The sequence below is a fragment of the Gymnodraco acuticeps genome, unplaced genomic scaffold, assembly GCF_902827175.1.
Source record: "Gymnodraco acuticeps unplaced genomic scaffold, fGymAcu1.1, whole genome shotgun sequence".
Taxonomy (NCBI): Eukaryota; Metazoa; Chordata; class Actinopteri; order Perciformes; family Bathydraconidae; genus Gymnodraco; species Gymnodraco acuticeps.
In genome coordinates, this window is record NW_022990947.1 from 4,050,886 (window position 1) to 4,071,464 (window position 20,579).

General features: G+C 45.6%; 1 protein-coding gene across 1 annotated transcript; it reads right to left on the reverse strand.

The window, feature by feature from the left end:
• Positions 1-1,353: 1,353 nt before the first annotated feature.
• On the reverse strand, positions 1,354-6,201 carry LOC117558556. Its single transcript, XM_034234807.1, has 4 exons — positions 4,823-6,201; positions 3,295-3,388; positions 3,070-3,164; positions 1,354-2,723 (listed from the first exon to the last, which is right to left on the reverse strand). The coding sequence occupies exons 1-4, from the start codon at positions 5,013-5,015 to the stop codon at positions 1,714-1,716; spliced, it is 1,392 nt and encodes a 463-aa protein (XP_034090698.1). The 5' UTR covers positions 5,016-6,201; the 3' UTR covers positions 1,354-1,713.
• Positions 6,202-20,579: the final 14,378 nt, after the last annotated feature.

Consider the following 20,579-nt stretch of genomic DNA (forward strand, 5'->3'; position numbering starts at 1 on the left):
TTACTCTCATTTCCATATCAAAAATCGTATGCCTTGCCCTGTAACTTTCTCATCATAACCAGGGTTTGAAACTAACATTTTCATGAACAACAACACTGACAACAGGGTTCAAAATGTCAGCAGCCAATATCATTCAGTTACATTCAAAACCTGATTAAGCTTAGGATACTTACTCACATGTCTAGTAAGTTAGATGTTTACCTACTTCATAGCCAGAGCCGAGATTTGTCTGAGAGCAAATATTACTTTCAAGCCCAGTATGTTTATTATGATTTTGTGAAATTTCAGGCTTGGGTCATGCTGCAGCCATGCAGCTGCAATATTATTCAAAGTTGAGCTCTATGATAGGATGGGAAGGACAGAGAAAGCAGCGGTTACTTCTGGAGTGTGCATGTGGAAAGACATCAGCAGGAAAGAAGTCAGACCAGCTCCATTGAGGGAAATCAGCTTCCACAAACCAAAGAGGCTTGGCAGGCAACTTCCAGCAGCTTCAACATCAAAACATGGAGGAAACAGCAAGACAAGCCTACACTGCATTTATGTCCCAAAGCCATCCAGATTTCAGCATCAGCTCATGTGGCTTAGTAGTGCAACCTTCTGAGCCACACCTTGGATCATCGCCAGATGGGATAGCAAGATGTACCTGCTGTGGCAAAGGGGTGGTAGAGATAAAATGTCCCTACAAATACAGGAATAGCCTTCAAGGATGTACAGAAGACAAGCAGTTTTGTCTGGACAAGTCATTCTCGTTGAAACATTCACACACATACTACTATCAAACTCAACTTCACATGTTTGTGTGTGGTGTTAGCTACTGTGACTTTGTGTTGTGGACTAAGGAGAAGTTCATTGTGCAACGTATCCTAAGAAATTAAGAGTTTCTGCAGGAGGCTTTGCCAAAAGCACATGACTTCTTTAGCTCGAGTGTGTTGCCTGAATTACTGACAAGAAGACATGATCCTGTCTTGGTGTCACAGAGAGCCTGCGAATACTGTGAAAGACCAGATTTTGGTAAAATGATAATCTGTGTCAAATGCAACAACCACATTCACTACAGTTGTGCACACATAAAAAGGAAGCCAGCAACATGGTTATGTAGGAAATGTCAGAGTTGAGGCTTGAATGCCTTCATGTAGGAGTGGGCAATATAATGTATTGTATTGTGATAGGAGACCAGATATGGTGTTAGATGTCAGTTATGGATTGTCTTTCCCTGGTTGTTAAAGTTGCATTACAGTTGAAACAATGAATTCATCATCAGCCTTTTCTTTACATTGATGTTGTTATTGACAGCTGTGTCTAGATGCACTTCAGTGCAACAAGATATTTTAAGTTTTATTCTGTAATGCTATATATGTATCCATAGAGATAATTTGCGACCTAAAATTATTATTTACTGTTTACAACATACAGAACCAGTTTGATTCTAATATATTGTACATACTCCTACTTTCCATGTTGTTAATGTTTAGTGGCACTTTAATGGCACCTGAATGGAATGAAACTCTGTTAGTAACAACATTACAAATAAATGTGATACTGCACTCTGAATTGTTGAGATAATCTGGGGGGGAAAGGACCATTAGACACACCAGTGGCAGCCAATGTGGGGAGGTTTATTAAAATGCATTACGTTTTAAGTACAGTAGGCCTATATACATGTTTTACAAATGTAAAATCACTTTATAAAAGTCATACATGGTTATGTGTAACTCATTTGGGAACAACACTCTTACAGAGGTTTGTGAGGGCACCACATACAATAACAACATAATCTAGTATGTCAACCTGCGACAAAGGAATAACTGTTTGTAAAATCTTAAAGTTTTTCCACCGACCAATAACTCGCTCTACATGGATCCTCACACGAGAAAGTTGTCTAGATGTGTCCACTTCCTGTGCAGAAAGCTGCTTCTTTCCTTTTGTGAAATGAGGGATACGAAGGGTTGCACCATAGGCCGCAAGCTCGTCTCTGATGAGAAATCCTCTGTCTGCTAAAACCTCATCCCTAGGCTCCAAAAGTTTGAGGAAACCTGACTCCTTAGTGATCTGCTTGTCTGAAACCCGTCCACCCCACCCAGGAGACAGAAATGAAATTGCACCAGCTGGAGTGATGCTGATCAAATATTCAATGGTGTTGTTGTGTTTATAGTTTGACCATGTCTGGGCCCTGGAAGTCAGATTACTGGGTCTAGCTATGAAAATGTCTGTGCAATCTATTATGCACCGGCATCTTCTAAAGTTGCGCTTGAATATTTTTGGCATATTTTTAAGTACTGCACCCTTACTTGGCCATTTAATGAGTGGCTTGAGGACCAAGGCCATAGCAGGGACCCAGCTCCGCAAAACATTTGATAAGGTGGTTTTTGATACCTGAAATCTATAAGCCAAGTCAGTATTACATAGGCCCAACCTTAATTTCATCAATAGGTGGTCCTCTACTGTAAGTTTGTTGTGAATTCTTTCTACGCTGCCCATCATTTTTGTAATCAGCCACTCAAAGACCACAGAGGTCAGTCCTGTGAGAAAACTCAATTGTCCAATGTTGCACTTAACAGTGGTGTAGGAGAATGTAGATTTTTGCAGCTCCTCTTTCAGCTTTACATTTTCTGCTCGTAGTGTGTCAAACTCCTGTCGCAGGTTGACATATTCCTCCTGAAGTTGACTGTATTTCAGGTTCAGATCATCATACTCTCTCTTTGGAACTGGGATATCCTCTTCAGCTTTAATATAGAACAGTGAAAAATTAGCATGTGCTGCAACCAATGCAAACAAGTTCACAATTCAGGGGTTCTCACACATTTTTACCAATGAATTTTCAAAACTTTTCCATGACAGAAGAGAAGATACATTATTGATCCCAGGGGGAGATTTTTCCTCTGCATTTGACCCATCCAGGGGCCAGTGTACACGTCACACACAGACATACATAGCAATTGGAGCAGTGGGCCTGGCAGGAGCACACACACACTAGGAGCACACTGACTCTTTCAGTGAGGGTGGGAACCCTGACAATCAATCAGTTAATTGTAAGATGATATATTTATATATTCATAAATATATTCATACCAGGACAATGATCCATGCTGCATTCTTGTTCTGGAGTTTCAGAAGTAACATTTTGATTTGCTGCAGTGTCAGCTCTCCTCCTTTTCCTATGGTACCTACAGTAACAGCAGAAATGTATAGTTAGACTAATCCATATCTCAAAACAGCAGCTGTAGGCACCAAAGCTTAGGCAAGAGAGGAAAACAAAACAAAAAACGACTGAGAGGAGGGCAACTCTAATCTTACCTGTCCATCTTTGCATTTGGGTTCTGGCTTTGTTTTGTGTACATGAACAAAGATGGCACAAAATCAGGACTACTAGAGTCCAATGATGCCTCGCCTGAAAAAATAAAACACAAACACGTTTGTTTAGCCTAGCAAGCTACTAGGCAAATCTAACGCCAGCTTATCAAACTTTAGCTGCATTTGATTATTATTCTACATCATACAGACAATCACTAATGTAAACAAGGCTTTCCCGTAAAATCAAAGAGTAGGCTAGATCAGTGGTTCCCAAACTTTTTGTGCCCAAGGCACACCAAAGGACAAGTACAAATCTCAAGGCACACCTATTGTGCAAAATAGCCCTTATAACACGTGTTATCACTCATATCATGTAAAATATCTGTAAATGTGCATAATTATTTACTAATGCCAAATAAAATGTGACAAAGACAACTATATTACTCATGAAATATTTATTAACGAAGTATTTCAGAAATTAATTTGAAACGTTATCAAATTAGGCTTCATCAAAGCAGCAACACACATTTAAACCAGACAGGTCACAAAATAAAAAATGAGGCAAAGGAAACTCAGCAGAAATTCAGCACAGAGAACTGTCAATGCAAGGAAGCTGCATTGTCCATGGTCCTGAACTACAAATTATAAATGTAACATTTCAGCAATCAGCATTGAAACATGTGCTATTGTAAATATTTTTGCCGACTAACAAATTAGTGAGATACATGTGCCTGTCGGGGCGCGCAGCATGTTTTAATCCTTGGTGGCACTGAGGAGAGGGTAACTCGCAAGTCCTGTTCAACAGAGAGCCGTGACCTCCTGTTGTTCTTCATGTAAATCAGAGTAGAGAACGCCAACCCCAGAGATGGGGTCGTTACAAAAAAAATGTAATATATTACATATTACTTTTTTAAAAAGTAATATATTACACTACTTCGTTACTATCTACATAAAGTAACTCGTTACTTTACTCGCGGAGCACGTATGAACTGCGCATGCGTGAGTGGCAATAACTTTCCTTACCAGCAGTAGTGTGTATTTGTCATTCAAAACAGGCAACAACCGGAAGACAGAGAAGAAGAACAGACTACGTGATAACAACAAACAACAAATAGCGTGTGCGGTAGCTTCACCTTAGCATGTGTTCTTTGCAGGTGTTTGTTGAGGTTTGACGTGGTGTTTACAGCAGTGGATAACAGCTTCTGGCCTGGACACAGTTTGCACCTCACCGTCACATTCCTGTCTATTCTTCGGACGAACTCAAAATAATGGGCATACCTCCGCCCCTCGAGAGTTATCGCTGACTCAGCCATGTTTATGCAGCACTGCACGTGGAGATGTGGACGTGCAAGTCGCGCAGATTACGTACATATAAACCTACAAAGTACTGATATAGTAAATTTAAAATAATTATTTTTGTGTAGTTGTATATTGCAATAATAACGTATGGTTGTCACAAAATCCCACGGCACACCCGGACTTGCCTCGCGGCACACCGTTTGGGAACCACTGGGCTAGATAACCTCATTACCTGATATAAAGTGGGCGCTGCAGACGCGAGCATTTTTGATTATGTCCTCATTCCAGTCCACACGTTTAATCGCCTGCAGCCACAGACGCCGCCGGTTGCTCTGAAATGGTCGTGGTCCTCTCGGAATCCTATACAACTTTAGTCCGCCGGTGGAATAGCGATTCGTACAACCGTATACGCAACAACCAGACATGTTGATGCTGGGTACAGTTTGTAAATGCTTGCTAACCAGTTGCTACCTCGTCTTTGTCATTCAGAACTGCTGGAAAACAACACCACTTCCGTTGCCCACATGCGCGCGCAACTTTTTGATGACGTCGGCTGTAAAAGGGTCTATAACATGGCATGGTGTAACATATCAAAATGTTCAGTCTCTGGTCTTGCTAGAAATGCAATGTCACTCAACAATATATTAACATATTAGTTACTGAGTTACTGAGTGGAACGAGTGGTGTCATAAATGTTGTATTTAATATGTTAATATATTGTTTAATGTTACACTTCACACAAGTCACGACTGTTTGCAGTTAATGTCGTTGCCATGTGTAACGTTAGTTTATATAATGTGCAGCGCTTCAAACAGTGTGCTGCCTTAAAGGCATTTTATAATGTTATAATTTGTTTGCAGTTCAAAAAGTCACCACTAGGAGTGCTAATGGTATTGTTATTTTTAAGTTCGCCGTTCTTAGCCTCACTTCCGGTTTACGGTATCGCCACTTCCGGTTTAGCGTTAGAGAAACGGCATGGTCTGAGAGAAGAAGAAGAAGACCACAGACAACAGACACATGGCAGCAACTTTCCCTCTGCTTAATTCATTTCTCCTGTTCAACCGGTTAGTAGTGTGTACACAGATTATGTCATATTTCGATCTAATAAGTGTCTTTGAAACTGTTTTATGTGTAGTTTAATGTCATTATGTGAGCTACGCTACGCGTGTGGCTAATGGCGTCCGCTAGCTTCTTTAACACAGGCTGTTGCTCCCTGAATAATGTAGCTCTACTATGTTACTATGTGTATGAGTCCCGTGCACTAGTCTGGCTTACATTTCAAGTTTATTCTGTTTGTATAAATATGTGAAATGCTGGTCTGAGGTCATAATTGTTCATATTATTTAAATCTTAAAGTGCTAATGCTACGCCTCACTGAGGAGAAGTATTGAGGTAGAAAGCTGGTGAAGCCATTTCCTTATATTCTGTTTGCACAGATAATAAAGCTGGTTGGCAAGAAGGAAGTCATATTCATTCGACCACACAACACAACGCAGAGATACATGTGGCGTCAAACCAGAGAATGATTAGATAAATAGAGAAAACGGATATAATTTGTAAGTGAATTTATTAATACATTCTGGCTAGGACAACCACACAAACGGCAGCAACTTTCCCTCTGCTTCATTCTTTTCTCCTGTTCAACAGGCTTATTATCTGATTACCAGCTCTGCACAGCGGACTTGTAACACTAGCAGCAGTGGAGATGGAGCATCAGAACCTGGAGAATACAGCAACAACAACAAGGATCCATTTGAAGATAGGTAAATGTAAATATTACAGTAATAGTGTACTTTCATTGTGTGGGTTTAGTTAAATAGGTTGTAAGAGAGAGAGACTCCTGTCCCACCTCCCCATTTTATTTTGAGTTGTGCATTGTTATTTGTGCTTGAGAAACATTCCACTTGAACTTTATATTTTAATGAACTTAGTAGTAATTATTGTCCTATATTTCTTTCCGATTTCACAGCTGCCTGGGCCTAGCAGCAAGAACCTCCATCTGTACCTGCACCCAGGTCAAGATCTACCGTGGCTCAAGGGCCTTCACCTAGGACCAGAGGACCAGCATCACTACAGCAGCCTCCATCTCCACCTGTGCCTGCCACAAGATTAAGATACACCTCGGTACAAAGGCCTCTACCACAGCCATCACGATCAACCCAGCCAGCAAAGAAGTCTCGTCTAGCACACCCAGGGTTCGTACGGGTGCTGGAAATCCTTGAAAATGCTTGACATTTTACGAGGTGTTTTCAAGGTTTGAAAAGTGCTTGAATTTTGGGAATGGTGCTTGAATTTGGGATAAAGTGCTTGAAATTGTAAATGCTTTACTTCGCTTTTTAGATTAAAAGAAAATAAAGAGGTCGGAGCGAGCTTAATTGCTTCGCTTTTACATAAAACAGCTCCGCTCCGGCCTTCCTGCGCTATGCGCGTGACCTGCAAGTGTTTGTGTTACGTGTGACCTGGGCATTCTGATGAGAGTGATAGATGACTGTATGCCAGGAGGTTGCAGTTTCAACGAGCGTTGGCTAGCAGAAGGCAAATGGCTAAGACGAGGGTCAAGCCCACGAGTAGCCTCCTACCCTAAAAAAATAATTTCAGTTGTTCACGATGGGAGAGTCTGCGCTGACGAGCCACATGAAAGGTACGCCGTAGTAGAGCATTTTTGAATAGGCTAACGTTGCATGTTACATTTGTTTAAGCTAGCGTTAGCAAGCTGAATAGCGAACTCGATGAGGGATAATAATAATAATAATTGCAGGGGACAATCATTTCAGAGGAGCGTACCTATGTTAATATATGCGTTACAGTCACCATCCTGTGGTGGATGAAGCACTCACTGTTATAATTCAACCCAGTCTCACGGCATTTAGTGTTATAGTCACGAAATATAATCTATTGATTCGACACAGAACGATTTTGAAAGCAATGTATTTCTACTGGTAGTATGTTTCGTGCCTAAACCAAATGTGACTTGCTCTATCAAAATCAGTCACATTGACCCGAAGACACATTTTCGTTTGTATTACTGGTCTGGGGGAAGCTCGCGAGTGTGTTTGTGTGTATTGTGTTTGTGTACCGGGGAAACACTCACAAGAAACACCGGCTGTTGTTATGTTTCTAGCATTTACATGTAGAAAACCTAAAGCTTTACGAGAGCAGAAGTCAGGGAAACTCAGATCATTGTGACAAAGATTGATATCAGGACACAGGTCAGAACTAGGGCTACAATAGAAGGTCCAGGATGAACATGCACATTGCCCGATATCATCAGTAGTAATACAATCAGAGCACGGCCAAGAGCTAGCAGTGAGTCACAATGCCTAGTTTGTTTTGTGCGCACATTGACAGTGGAATGTAGCGTAATCATCTTGTGTAGAGACCTCATAATCACACATGATAGTAGTGGCGGTTCGCATTTGTTATGTGCAGGAGGGGGTAGGGAGGCGGCGAATAACGCAAGGAAAAAGCAGTACAGTTTGGGATTAGCCATTGTTAGTCCAATGAAGGTAGGAAGCAGCACTCACCCAGAGGTCAACAGTCCTTGGTTGTCCAAGTCCTTGGTTGTTTATAGCATAAAGAACATCTGATTTAATGTGAGGTAGGGAACTAATCATTTGAGTATAAGTATGTGTTTATAAATATGTAATTTACAACAGCTGTAAGATGCTTGAAAAGCTTGAAAATGCACCTTGAAAATGCTTAAAGTGCTTGAATTTGACTTTGGAAAAGGTGTAAGAACCCTGACACCTCCCTCCCTCCCGCCGACACAGCCACCAGCAGCCCATGCACCATCACCCCCACAGCAGCCAGACCCACTGTCTTGGAAGACAGACAAAGACCATGGCACTGCTCCCCCTGTCTTTACATTTATAATGAATAGTTGGTCGAGAAAGTTCTGATATTGTCAGGGTTCGTACAGTCATTAAAAACCTGGAAAAGTCATGGAATGCAATATTTTTCCCAAAGTTTTGGAAAAGTCATGGAAATATAACTAAAGTTGCATCAAATATAATTTATATGTTATCTAATTGCAGAAATAGTAATACTATAATTGTGAGAGAATATTTTAATCTGATCTTGATTGTATAGAGTTTCTCATCTTTTCTTAGAATCTGTGTTATTGCAAACATGCTTTGCGTTAAAGTCAAAGATCCTCTCTGTAAGTTGAGGTCACAGGTCAAAAGCTTCTCTGCCTTTCCTGTGGGGGAGGGTTTCCTGTCTCCATGCATTTGCGAGACAAACAGATCATTGTCCCAACATCTGCCATTGATTAGGTATAGCGCGGGCTTCTGTGGTTCCGCCTCTTCTCATGTTGGTGCGTGGTGTCTCGCCTTTGTGGCAGAGTTGGCCAGGTTTCGTCTTGACAAGGATCGAAGCTTGGCTACCTCCCCGGCTGTATTAAATCTACTCTTAAATAAACTCTCAGTGCTGTGGCTAAAGATGAACCAGACTCCATAATTTCACCTCAACATTGAAAGACAGAAGTTTTCTTCACACATTTGCGTCACGAACATCGTACCAAGAAATCTTCAGAGCTGGTAAGTGTGATTTCAAATCTATATTTGGATATTGCCTTACCAGACTCTGTGATTGACGGTATCAAAATTACCTGTGAAACTGAGCGGATGCACTTTTTTTTTTTTGTTGGTCTCTCTACTCTTTACATTTGAAGGCATAATTATAACCTTGGAAATCGGTGTCGAAAGGGGATTCTGTCCTGGTCGATTTTCCCTGTGATTGCTGCTGGGGCAAGTGCCCACAGAAGCAAGCACAGCTCTTGTAGAAAACAATAAGAATATTTGGGGCTAATAAATAACCTCGGAATATCGATTTTGACCGATTTCCTCTGTGTGTGTTTTCTGGAATTAAATTACCAGACAATTACACACGGCAAATATTCTGAGAGACCTTAAGGAGAGCATCAGTAAGGTGGAACTTCTGTTTAAAAGCAATGTGAGGATTTGTATTGAAACGAATAGCCGAATTCTGGAGATTTCAACGGTTTAACTAGTTAAATCAATCCACCTTGAGTTTCGGCTCAGCCTGCACGAGGGAGGGCGAATTTCCCCTCCCCCCTGTGGAGAACGGCACACGAGGGAAACAGAGCACAGGGTGGTATTTTGCTAATCACACCATTATAAGTTTTCGAACCAAACAAAACAATTATTAATGGGAAGGGTGATACCAAATATTACATCACACTCCATCCATCCATCCATCTTCTTCCGCTTATCCGTGGTCGGGTCGCGGGGGTAGCAGTTCCAGCAGAGAGCCCCAAACTTTCTTTTCCCTGGCGACATCAACCAGCTCTGACTGGGGGATCCCAAGGCGCTCCCAGGCCAGCGAAGAGATATAATCCCTCCACCTGGTCCTAGATCTACCCCTTGGTCTCTTCCCAGCTGGACGTGCCTGGAACACCTCCCTAGGGAGGCGCCCAGGTGGCATCCTAACTAGGTGCCCGAACCACCTCAACTGGCTCCTTTCGACGCGAAGGAGGAGCGGCTCAACTCCGAGTCCCTCCCTGATGACCGAACTTCTCACCTTATCCCTAAGGGAGACACCAGCCACCCTGCGGAGAAAACCCATCTCGGCCGCTTGTATCCGCGATCTCGTTCTTTCGGTCATGACCCATCCTTCATGACCATAGGTGAGGGTAGGAACGAAAATGGCCCGGTAGACAGAGAGCTTTGCCTTCTGGCTCAGCTCCCTTTTCGTCACAACGGTGCGGTAAAGCGACTGCAGTACCGCTCCCGCTGCTCCGATTCTCCGGCCCATCTCACGCTCCATTGTTCCCTCACTCGAGAACAAGACCCCGAGATACTTGAACTCCTTCACTTGGGGTAAGGACTCATTCCCTACTTGAAGTGGACAGTCCATCGGTTTCCTGCTGAGAACCATGGCCTCAGATTTGGAGGTGCTGATCCTCATCCCAGCCGCTTCACACTCGGTTGCGAACCGATCCAGTGAGTGCTGAAGGTCGCAGACCGATGAAGCCATTAGAACCACATCATCTGCAAAAAGCAGTGGTGCAATCCATAGTCCACCGAACTGCAGACCCCCTCCCCCACGACTACGCCTCGAAATCCGATCCATGTATATTACAAACAGGATTGGTGACAAAGCGCAGCCCTGGCGGAGGCCAACCCTCACCGGAAATGGGTCCGACTTACTGCCGAGGACCCGTATTCCCAGGCCCCCTCCAGGATCCTTGCGAGAGTAAAAAGCTGATCCGTCGTTCCACGACCAGGACGGAATCCGCATTGTTCCTCCTCAATCTGAGGTTCGACAATCGGCCTGACCCTCCTTTCGAGTACCTTAGAGTAAACTTTCCCGGGGAGGCTGAGTAGTGTGATGCCTCTGTAATTGGCACACACCCTCTGATCCCCCTTTTTAAAAAGGGGGACCACCACCCCGGTCTGCCACTCCTTCGGCACTGTTTCCGACTTCCACGCAACGTTGATGAGACGTGTCAACCATGACAGTCCCTCAACACCCAGAGCCTTCAGCATTTCCGGGCGGATCTCATCCACCCCCGGGGCTTTGCCACTGTGGAGTTGTTTGACGACCTCAGTGACCTCCCCCCGGGAGATTGGTGTTGATCCCCCGTCATACTCCAGCTCTGCCTCTAACATAGAGGGCGGAGTTGTCGGGTTCAGGAGTTCCTCAAAGTGTTCCTTCCAACGCCCTAACACTCCATCAGTTGAGGTCAACAACGTCCCATCCTTACTGTACACAGCTTGGATGGTTCCCTGCTTCCCCCTCCTGAGGTGTCGGACAGTTTTCCAGAACAACTTTGGTGCCGCCCGAAAGTCCTTCTCCATGTCTTCTCCGAACTTCTCCCACACCCGCTGCTTTGCCTCGGCCACGGATGAGGCTGCTGCCCTTCGGGCCTGTCGGTACCTTGCAACTGCCTCGGGAGTCCCCCGGGATAACAAATCCCTGAAGGCCTCCTTCTTCAGTCGGACGGCTTCCCTGACCACCGGTGTCCACCAGGAGGTTCGAGGGTTACCGCCCCTTGAGGCACCTAGGACCTTGAGACCACAGCTCCCCGCCGCGGCTTCGGCAATAGAGGCTTTGAACACCGACCACTCTGGTTCAATGTCCCCAACCTCCACAGGAATGCCCGAAAAGCTCCGCCGGAGGTGTGAGTTGAAGGCCTCCTGAACTTGGGCCTCCTCCAGACGTTCCCAGTTCACCCGAACTACACGTTTGGGCTTACCAGGTCTATCCAGAGGCTTCCCCCGCCACTCGACCCAACTCACCACCAGATGGTGATCAGTTGACAACTCCGCCCCTCTCTTTACCCGAGTGTCCAAAACATACGGCCTCAGGTCCGATGATACGATAACGAAATCGATCATGGACCTTCTGCCTAGGGTGCTCTGGTACCACGTACACTTATGAGCATCCTTATGTTCGAACATGGTGTTTGTTATGGCCAATCCATGACTAGCACAGAAGTCCAGTAACAAACCACCACTCCGGTTCAGATCAGGGGGGCCGTTCCTCCCAATCACGCCCCTCCAAGTGTCTCCATCATTGCCCACATGTGCGTTGAAGTCTCCCAGCAAGATTAAAGAGTCCCCTTCAGGAGCCCCATACAGGACTCTTTCCAGGGTCTCCAAGAAGGCCGTATACTCTGAACTGCTGTTGGGTGCATAAGCACACACAACAGTCAGAGTTTTCCCCCCCATAACCCGCAGGCGTAGGGAGGCGACCCTCTCGTCCACTGGGGTAAACTCCAACAACGAAGCACCTAACCGGGGACTTGTGAGTATCCCCACACCCGCCCGGCGCCTCACACCTTGAGCAACTCCGGAGAATAATAGAGTCCAACCCCTATCCAGAAGTAAGGTTCCAGAGCCGACGCTGTGCGTAGAGGTGAGCCCAACCAGATCCAACTGGTAACGCTCCACCTCCCGCACAAGCTCCGGCTCCTTCCCCCCCAGAGAGGTGACGTTCCACGTCCCCAAAGCCAGCTTCTGTCGCCCGGGTCTGGTCCGTCGAGACCCTCCGCTTTCACTGCCACCCTTCTGGCAGCGCACCCGACCCCATCGATGTTTCCCGTAGGTGGTGGGCCCGCGGGACGGAGAAGCGGAGGTGTTGCCCACGTTGACTTTTCGGGCTGGGCCCGGCCGGGCTCCGTGGCAAGCCCGGCCACCAGACGCTCGCCGACGAGTCCTCCTTCTGGGCCTGGCTCCAGAAGGGGACCCCGGGCTTCCTCCGGGCCGGGTATCCTCACTTCTTAGTTTTTCTTTCATGAGGTCTTTTGAACCAATCTTAGTCTGGCCCCTTGCCTGAGACCAATTTGCCATGGGAGACCCTACCAGGAACACAAGGTTCCAGACAACACAGCCCCCAGGTTCATCAGGGCACACATCACACTGTGTTTCATAAACTGATGGATTATTGAATTTGGCTATTGTTTAAAAAAAAAAAAAAAAAGAGTACTGAATTAATTAAAAATCTCTGCTCTCGGACGGGATGAGCAGGTCACCGCTAAATTTGCATAGTGGTTTGATTGAGAATAAAGTAGTTATTGCTCTTAAACAGATTACAAGTAAATATGGCTGAGAAGAGCCCATATTAAACAGTTATTTCAGTGCTCCCGTTGAGAACTCCGTAATTCGGATTAAATTAAACTGGATGAATTTTGGCCAGGGTGCTGATTTTGTTGCGAGTACATGTTTGTTTGTCTAATTGCAGTGTTTGTTTTATTGTACTAACCGTTAAACATGGGTAATACTGCCTCCACAAACGATTCAGTTGGTAAGAGGAAAACTAATTCACGTACCAAGACACCATCTAAAGATCCAATTACAGACAGCCATTACACGCACATGTTTTCTCCTAACATGCCGTCTGGAATTGTTGGAAGAAGCTTGGATTGGTCTAAAGTTATGCCGTTTACATCGTTGCTTTGTGAACACTCACAACAGATTAATCAGAAAGGAAAGATTCAATTTGACTGGCCTCTAACAGGTAGTTTTGACATGGCCGTGCTGTGGCAGGCATTCAAACTGGTTGAAAATAATTCAAATTGCTCATGGGACATAAAATACATGACAGAATGTGTGAAAGCTTGGATGGCAATTGCAGAGAAAAGGGGTTATGACGAGCGGAAGAATGACAAATCTGTTGGCACCGAGCGAGGCTCCATTGAGCTCAAAGCTTTGATTGATAAGGTTTCCAAATGTGCAACTAGTTGTCATTTGCTTAGCCTAGAGGCTGCTTTTGATGTTAAATCAGAGAACATGTCCAGAATTAAGGAAAGACACGGAAAAGATGTTGCAGCCGTTGCTAAATCAGTAATGTACGATTCAGCTCATTTGCATTTTGACAGACTGCTGGAAGGAAAGCAGGCTGTATCTCTCTGTACGAAAATAATTCCCGCGACAGAACTCTCAAATCCCGTTGTGAGAAACTCCGATGATGATCTGTTAATGACAGCTGCAGCTATCATGAATGAAAATGGGTTGAGATATCAGACCCATATATATCAATATAGAGAATTAGATTCAGGACAAGAGGAGCAGAGTGCAGCGGAGGGTGAAGGGGATTTTTCAGACGACAGCCCGTTGCGAAACCCCCCTTCTCGTATTCCGCCACTCCGTTTACACGATTACCCAGGATCACCCTACGGCAGCAGTTTTCCAAAAAATGTCCAGCGTACAATTATCACGAGAATGCAAACATCTCAGAATAATAATTCTGCTGAAACTGTGACCGCCCCGAAAATTCTGATGGGAGAGGTTCCAGTTTTTAAGCCATGGACACCCGCTGAGGTCATTGATGTCACTAATCACGCTCCCAGTCCCACTAAAAGCCCAGATGAGTATCTGTGGTGGTTGACTAATGTCTGCTCAGTTTATAACTGTTTGGTTCATGATGTTAAACAGCTGATAATCTTAACATACAAAGCAGAGACGAGTTTAAACTTCGCTGCATTGGCTATCAGAGCATGCGCTGAGACTCACACAGATTTTTCCCAAGTGACGGCTTGTGTACAAAACCCAACAGAAAATGTCCCAGAATGTATCCAGCGTTTCATGACAGTGTGGGATAATAATGCGGGCATTAAAAGAGAGGGTAATGATTTGTTTACCATACAGACCTTGTTACATAATTTAATCCCAGAGACAGCTCAAGCCTACATGATGGCGACTCCTGAATGGCAAGTTAAAACCTGGAAACTGACGATCGCCACAATGCGTGCCCTGCATAGGAGCCAGATATTTTTGACTCCCAGAAATGCCCAGCTGCTGCAACAATTGCCTCAAAATACACAAGCTTATCAGAGTGCAGATAACTCCCAGCAGTTTCAGGGACAAAACCGCACACAGCAATATCAAAATCAGGGAAGATCACAGGATTATCAAGCAGACAGCAGCAGAATACAAATTCAAAAAAGTTGACGCCATGTCATGTTTGCGGAGCAACGGACCACTGGGCAGGACAGTGTGATAAGCGGTGGGGGGTCCAGCAGCACACACAACCCCAGCCCCCCCTTCCTCAGCCCCCCTTTTCCCAGCCCCCCCTTCCCCAGCAGCCCAGACATCCGGCATTAATGCAGCCCCCACGTTATGACAGACAAATTCAGCATGAGCAAAACGGTCAGCAAAGTGGATTTAATAGAAGATAGGGGTGCCAGGAAGAAATAGGATCAGATTCACAGCATTTCCCCATTCAAGCAGCAACAATTCGCCTTTCCAATAACCCGCGTGAAGATCCGATTATGCCCGTTGATTTTAGTGGTACGGCTGTAGATATTTTGATTGACAGCGGGGCCACATTGTCGGCAGTACGTACTAAGGAGAAAGTGTGTGAAGCAACCAATAAGTTTGTTACAACAATGGGAGTTGCTGGAATTTCTATGTCCGAACCCATTTCAGAGAGCACTAATGTTTCAATTAATGGATCAAACGTACAACACTCTTTCATTATTTCAGATGGAAGCCCGATCAATCTAATGGGCAGGGACTTACTATGTAAGTTACAGGCAACAATACATTGCACTTCAGACAGATTGTTTTTGACAATTCCTGACAGTAAAGTCTATCAGGCAGTCCAATTCATTCAATCATCTCAAGACAACCTTTATTGTTGGTCATTTCCAGATTTCAACATGATTTCTGTTTTCTCTACAACAGGGATTCAGAAAATTGCTAGCATTTCTCCGGTGTGTGCATCTTTAATGTCCCTCATGCGGCCTGTGTTAAATTGTCACTGCACAGCTGCTTTTAACCCGTCAGATGACTACGCGCGATCAGTAAGAGGTTTTTGCAACAGCTCAGATCGGTTGAGATGTGAGCAGTTTTTGTTCATTGGCCAACAGGGGTGTGCATTACCCCTCAGGCTAACACCCTCACAGCAGGGCTTTCATGTTGAAGAAACCCTCCCCTACGTCACAGTGGCTGTTACGCCAGGCAGTAATCCAAAGGAGGTGGGGGCTATGGCAGCCCGCTGCCAGGCTTGGCTGGAAGCTGCAAAAGTTCCCCCCCCCCCCACACACACACACACCTAAAGTAATTAACTTTGGAGAGGAGCATTTTTTGCTGCATCTCGCTGAGCCAATAGCTCTCCCTCAAAGCACATTCCTCCACTTACAACCAAACCCCCCCACAGAGTATGGCCCCCCCCTCAGATTTTTCAGAAGTCCCGGCTACATTATGGGCCAAACACAAGAACTGTGTTGGGTTTGTCAGCTCAGCTCCTCCACACAGAGTGACACTTATGGCGCGTTTCCACTGCAGCGGGTAGCGCCGTTTAAGCGTCCTTAACCGTCCTCAAGCGGCCAGGCCGGTTTTTGGTGGTGTTTCCATATAGCCTAGTACCGGCCAGCGGGTACTTTTTCCCTCTTTTTCCGGCCTCATAAAATCGTGGTTCCCTCAGACCAGGACCAGGGCTGAACTAGTGACGTCAACACTCTCGACTGCTGATTGGTCAGAGAGAATCGTCACAAGATTGCGCGCAAGTTCATCCCTAGCGTCGCATATATATCTAGAAGCAAGCTTGCAGCATTTTTATACACAGCATTTTGTAAACGGAGGAGCTACAAAAATGGCTACTTCTAAGAAAAGCACACCGTGGTCGACCGAGGAGGTGACGATGTTCCTTCATCTCATTGGGGATGATCAAATCCAGCGGGAGCTCGACGGAACAACTCGAAATGTGAACAAAAACAAAGCCGATCGCCCCGCCTACACTGCGTTGCTAGCCCAGGTCCTAAACTGTAATGGAAATGCGCCACGGCCTGGGCCGGCCAGCGAAGCAGCCCGAGGCCAGAGCGAGGACGCTTAGGGACGCTTAAACGGGGCTACCCCGCTGCAGTGGAAACGCGCCATTAAAGCCAACGCCAGATTGCCAGCCATCAGACAGTACAATTTACCCCATAGAGCCATTTTGGGAATTGAAGGAGTCATCCAATCTTTGCTCGATCAGGGCGTATTGATCTACACAACCAGCCCGTGTAATACTCCAATTCTACCCATACCTAAGCACAATCGCCCTGATGAGTGGCGCTTTGTCCAAGATTTGCAAGCTATTAACGCTATTGTCATTCCGACAGCTCCAATTGTGCCGGACACTAATTCTATCCTTGCTTCTCTGCCCCCAGACTCTAAGTACTACACAGTGATTGATTTGTGTTCAGCGTTTTTCTCTGTTCCTCTGCATCCAGACAGCCAGTATCTGTTTGCATTTACTTTTAAAGGTAAACAAATCACATACACGCGCCTCCCACAGGGGTTTGTTGAGTCACCTACGGTGTATGCAGCAGCTGTTAAGAGAGATCTGGACACTTTGGTCCTGACAGGAGGTAGTACCTTGCTTCAGTACGCAGATGACCTGTTGTTAGCTTCTCCCAACAAAGACGCCTGTCGCATCGACTCCATTCTGCTCATGAAAAGACTTTCTGAATGCGGACACAGAGCATCCCTGGCCAAGTTGCAATACTGCCAGACTGAGGTCACGTATTTGGGTCACATTCTGAGGGATGGACACCGTCTCTTCTCGCCAGCAAGGATTTGCCTGTTGAACAAAGTACCACCACCTCGCACAAAGAAGGACATGCTTTCCTTCTTGGGCATGGCAAATTATTGCAGACACTGGATTTTTGAGTATGCTGCGATGGATTCTGTCCTGCGTGCTGCCACTCTGCAGGCTGCCCCTAACATTGTTCAATGGTCTGAGGACATGCACACTGCTTTTCAGGACTTAAAGCGAGCCCTCACATCGGCTCCTGCCCTAGGTCTACCTGACTACCATCAGCCGTTTCACCTGCACGTCCATGAGAAAGGGGGCTTTGCAACGGGCATCTTGGTGCAGAAGCATGGCTCTAATTTCCGGCCTGTTGCGTACTACTCATCTCGACTCTCCCCTGTGGTACTTGGTATGCCTGCGTGCAGTAGCCGCAGTTGCGATAGTTGTAAAACAATCCTCTCCCATTGTACTGGCCAGTGACTGTGTAGTACATGTCCCACATGCAGTTTTGCATATTCTGAACACCTCTGCCACTCAGCATATGACGGCAGCAAGGCGATCTGGTTATGAAGCGGTAATTCTTTCAAGTCCACACATCACTCTTAAACGTCCCCCCCCCCCTAAACCCAGCTACGCTGGTGCCAATTCCAGATTTTGAAATAACACATGACTGCGTCACAACGATTGACATGTCTTCTTCCCCCAGAGCTGATATGTTGCAAACTCCTATCCCTAATTCAGATATGATTCTATACACAGACGGGTCTGCGAGCAGGCCGTCTGACACAGTACACTTAGCAGGCTGTTGTGAATGACTGGGAAGTTTTAGAAAGCCGGGCCTTGCCAAATGGCACGTCAGCTCAGGCTGCAGAGTTGTATGCTCTGCTTAGGGCGTGTATTTTGGCTGAAGGTAGAGTTGCAACCATTTTCACAGACTCCAGGTATGCATTTGGTGTGTGCCATGATTTTGGTGTCTTGTGGAAAATGCGCGGTTTCTTAACATCGGCTGGTAAGCCTATTCAACATCATGCGTTAGTAGCTGAGCTATTAGACGCTATCCTGCTCCCTGCACAGCTAGCAGTAGTTAAATGTGCTGCTCACACAAATTCTGATGATCCTATTTTGCGTGGAAATGCGTTAGCCGACACCGCGGCTAAACAAGCAGCAGTTTCCTGCTCTTCTATGGTGCTCCAATGCCCCTCGACACAACCCGCAGAAACCATTTGTTTGCCTTCCTTTAATGATGTCGCGGATATGCAAGCCTGCGCTGATGTTAGGGAGAAAGATTTATGGCTAAGACGAGGTTGTACACTTGCCGCTGAGTCCAGCTTGTGGCTCCACCCAGACGGCCGGATGGTTTGTCCCTGTTCGTTCCTCCATGTTTTGGCACATGTTGCACATGGCAAATCACATGTAGGAAAAGGAGGGATGAATGGGATTATAAAGTCACAATGGTTTTCTCCAGGCATCACACTAGGTACACAGACCCTTGTAGATAGATGCATGATATGCCAGCAGACAAGAAGAAGAAATGGTCCAGTTCAGCATGAACACTTACCGCCCCCCTAGGGGCCCTTTGTAAATATGCAAATTGACTTTTCGCACATGCCACCATGCCAAGGATTCAAATATATTTTGGTGATAGTGTGCCAGTTCTCCAAATGGGTAGAGGCCTACCCTACCAGAGAAAAAGACGCTAGAACAGTTGTAAAGTGTCTTCTCAAAGATGTTATCCCTAGATTTGGTGTTCCAGCAGGGATTAACAGTGACAGAGGTCCAGCATTCATTTCTAAGATAACCCAGAGTCTAGCTACAGTGTTAGGGTTCAAATGGCAATTGCATGTTCCCTATCATCCACAGAGCTCAGGCCAGGTTGAGAGAATGAACTTGACTATAAAGGAGAAACTCACTAAAACAATGTTGACCACAGGACTAAAATGGGTAGACGCGCTGCCGCTAGTTCTGTGCTCCATCAGAAGCGCACCAAATGCAACGACAGGGCTTAACTATGTCAAATATCTAACTGACATGTTGAGAAAGTTTCACAGGCTGACAGGCTCCCTCAGCCTGGAGAGGGGCCCACCCACCCTTTTCAGATTGGTGATAATGTACTAATCAAATCGCTTGAAAAAGATTCTTTGTCTCCCAGGTGGAAAGGTCCTTTCCAGGTATTAATAGTGACCAGAACAGCCCTGAGAGTACAAGGTAGAGCGGAGTGGATTCACGCTTCCAGATGTCGTCTCTCTCCTCTACCGGATGCTGGCGTGTGAAGGCAGTCATCATCATCGTCATTCTGGGTTTACTATACCTGGCCAAGGACGCCCTGCTGGATGAAGCTGTGAAAATCCCAACGACAGGTGGCGGGGGCTCTCGCCCCTCTGAGGGAGAAAATAAGGTGCTCTTACCTAAGAGCGCAGACGACTTGACCCCTCAGGGCAAAACAACACCAACGGGCAAAGCAGTGCCTAGCGACAAGGACAGGTTGTATCCAATCACCACACAGACATTCAGTATGGTGCAAGAGACACAAAGAGAGAGAAAAGGAGGGAGAATAAGGAGGATTGTCTCCCTCCCTGATCATAAGTCAGAGACTATTTCTTTTAACTGCCCAATTTCAATATGTGACTCATCTAACTGTATTATTGTGTTTCCTGTGTCCTTAGTTTACCCAACGTGGGAGATGTATCCAAAGAACCAGTACCATTGGTTCGGGGTCTCATCAGAGGTGGTAGGAATGGCTCTCAACACCATTGAAGAAATGCCCCCAGAACTGTGGTGTAGCACTGTAGAACAGTTCAAGACACTGATAAGGGATAAGGTAAAATGTACAATGAGGAAACCAGATTACCAGGTTCCCAATCCAGGTGTCACTGCATGCACATTTACTGGACCAGATAGCAAAACAAATGTTCCATCTACTCCACTTAAACAATCAGGAGGTGATGTTACTCCACTTAAACAATCAGAAGGTGATGTTACTCCACTTAAACAATCAGAAGGTGAGGTAG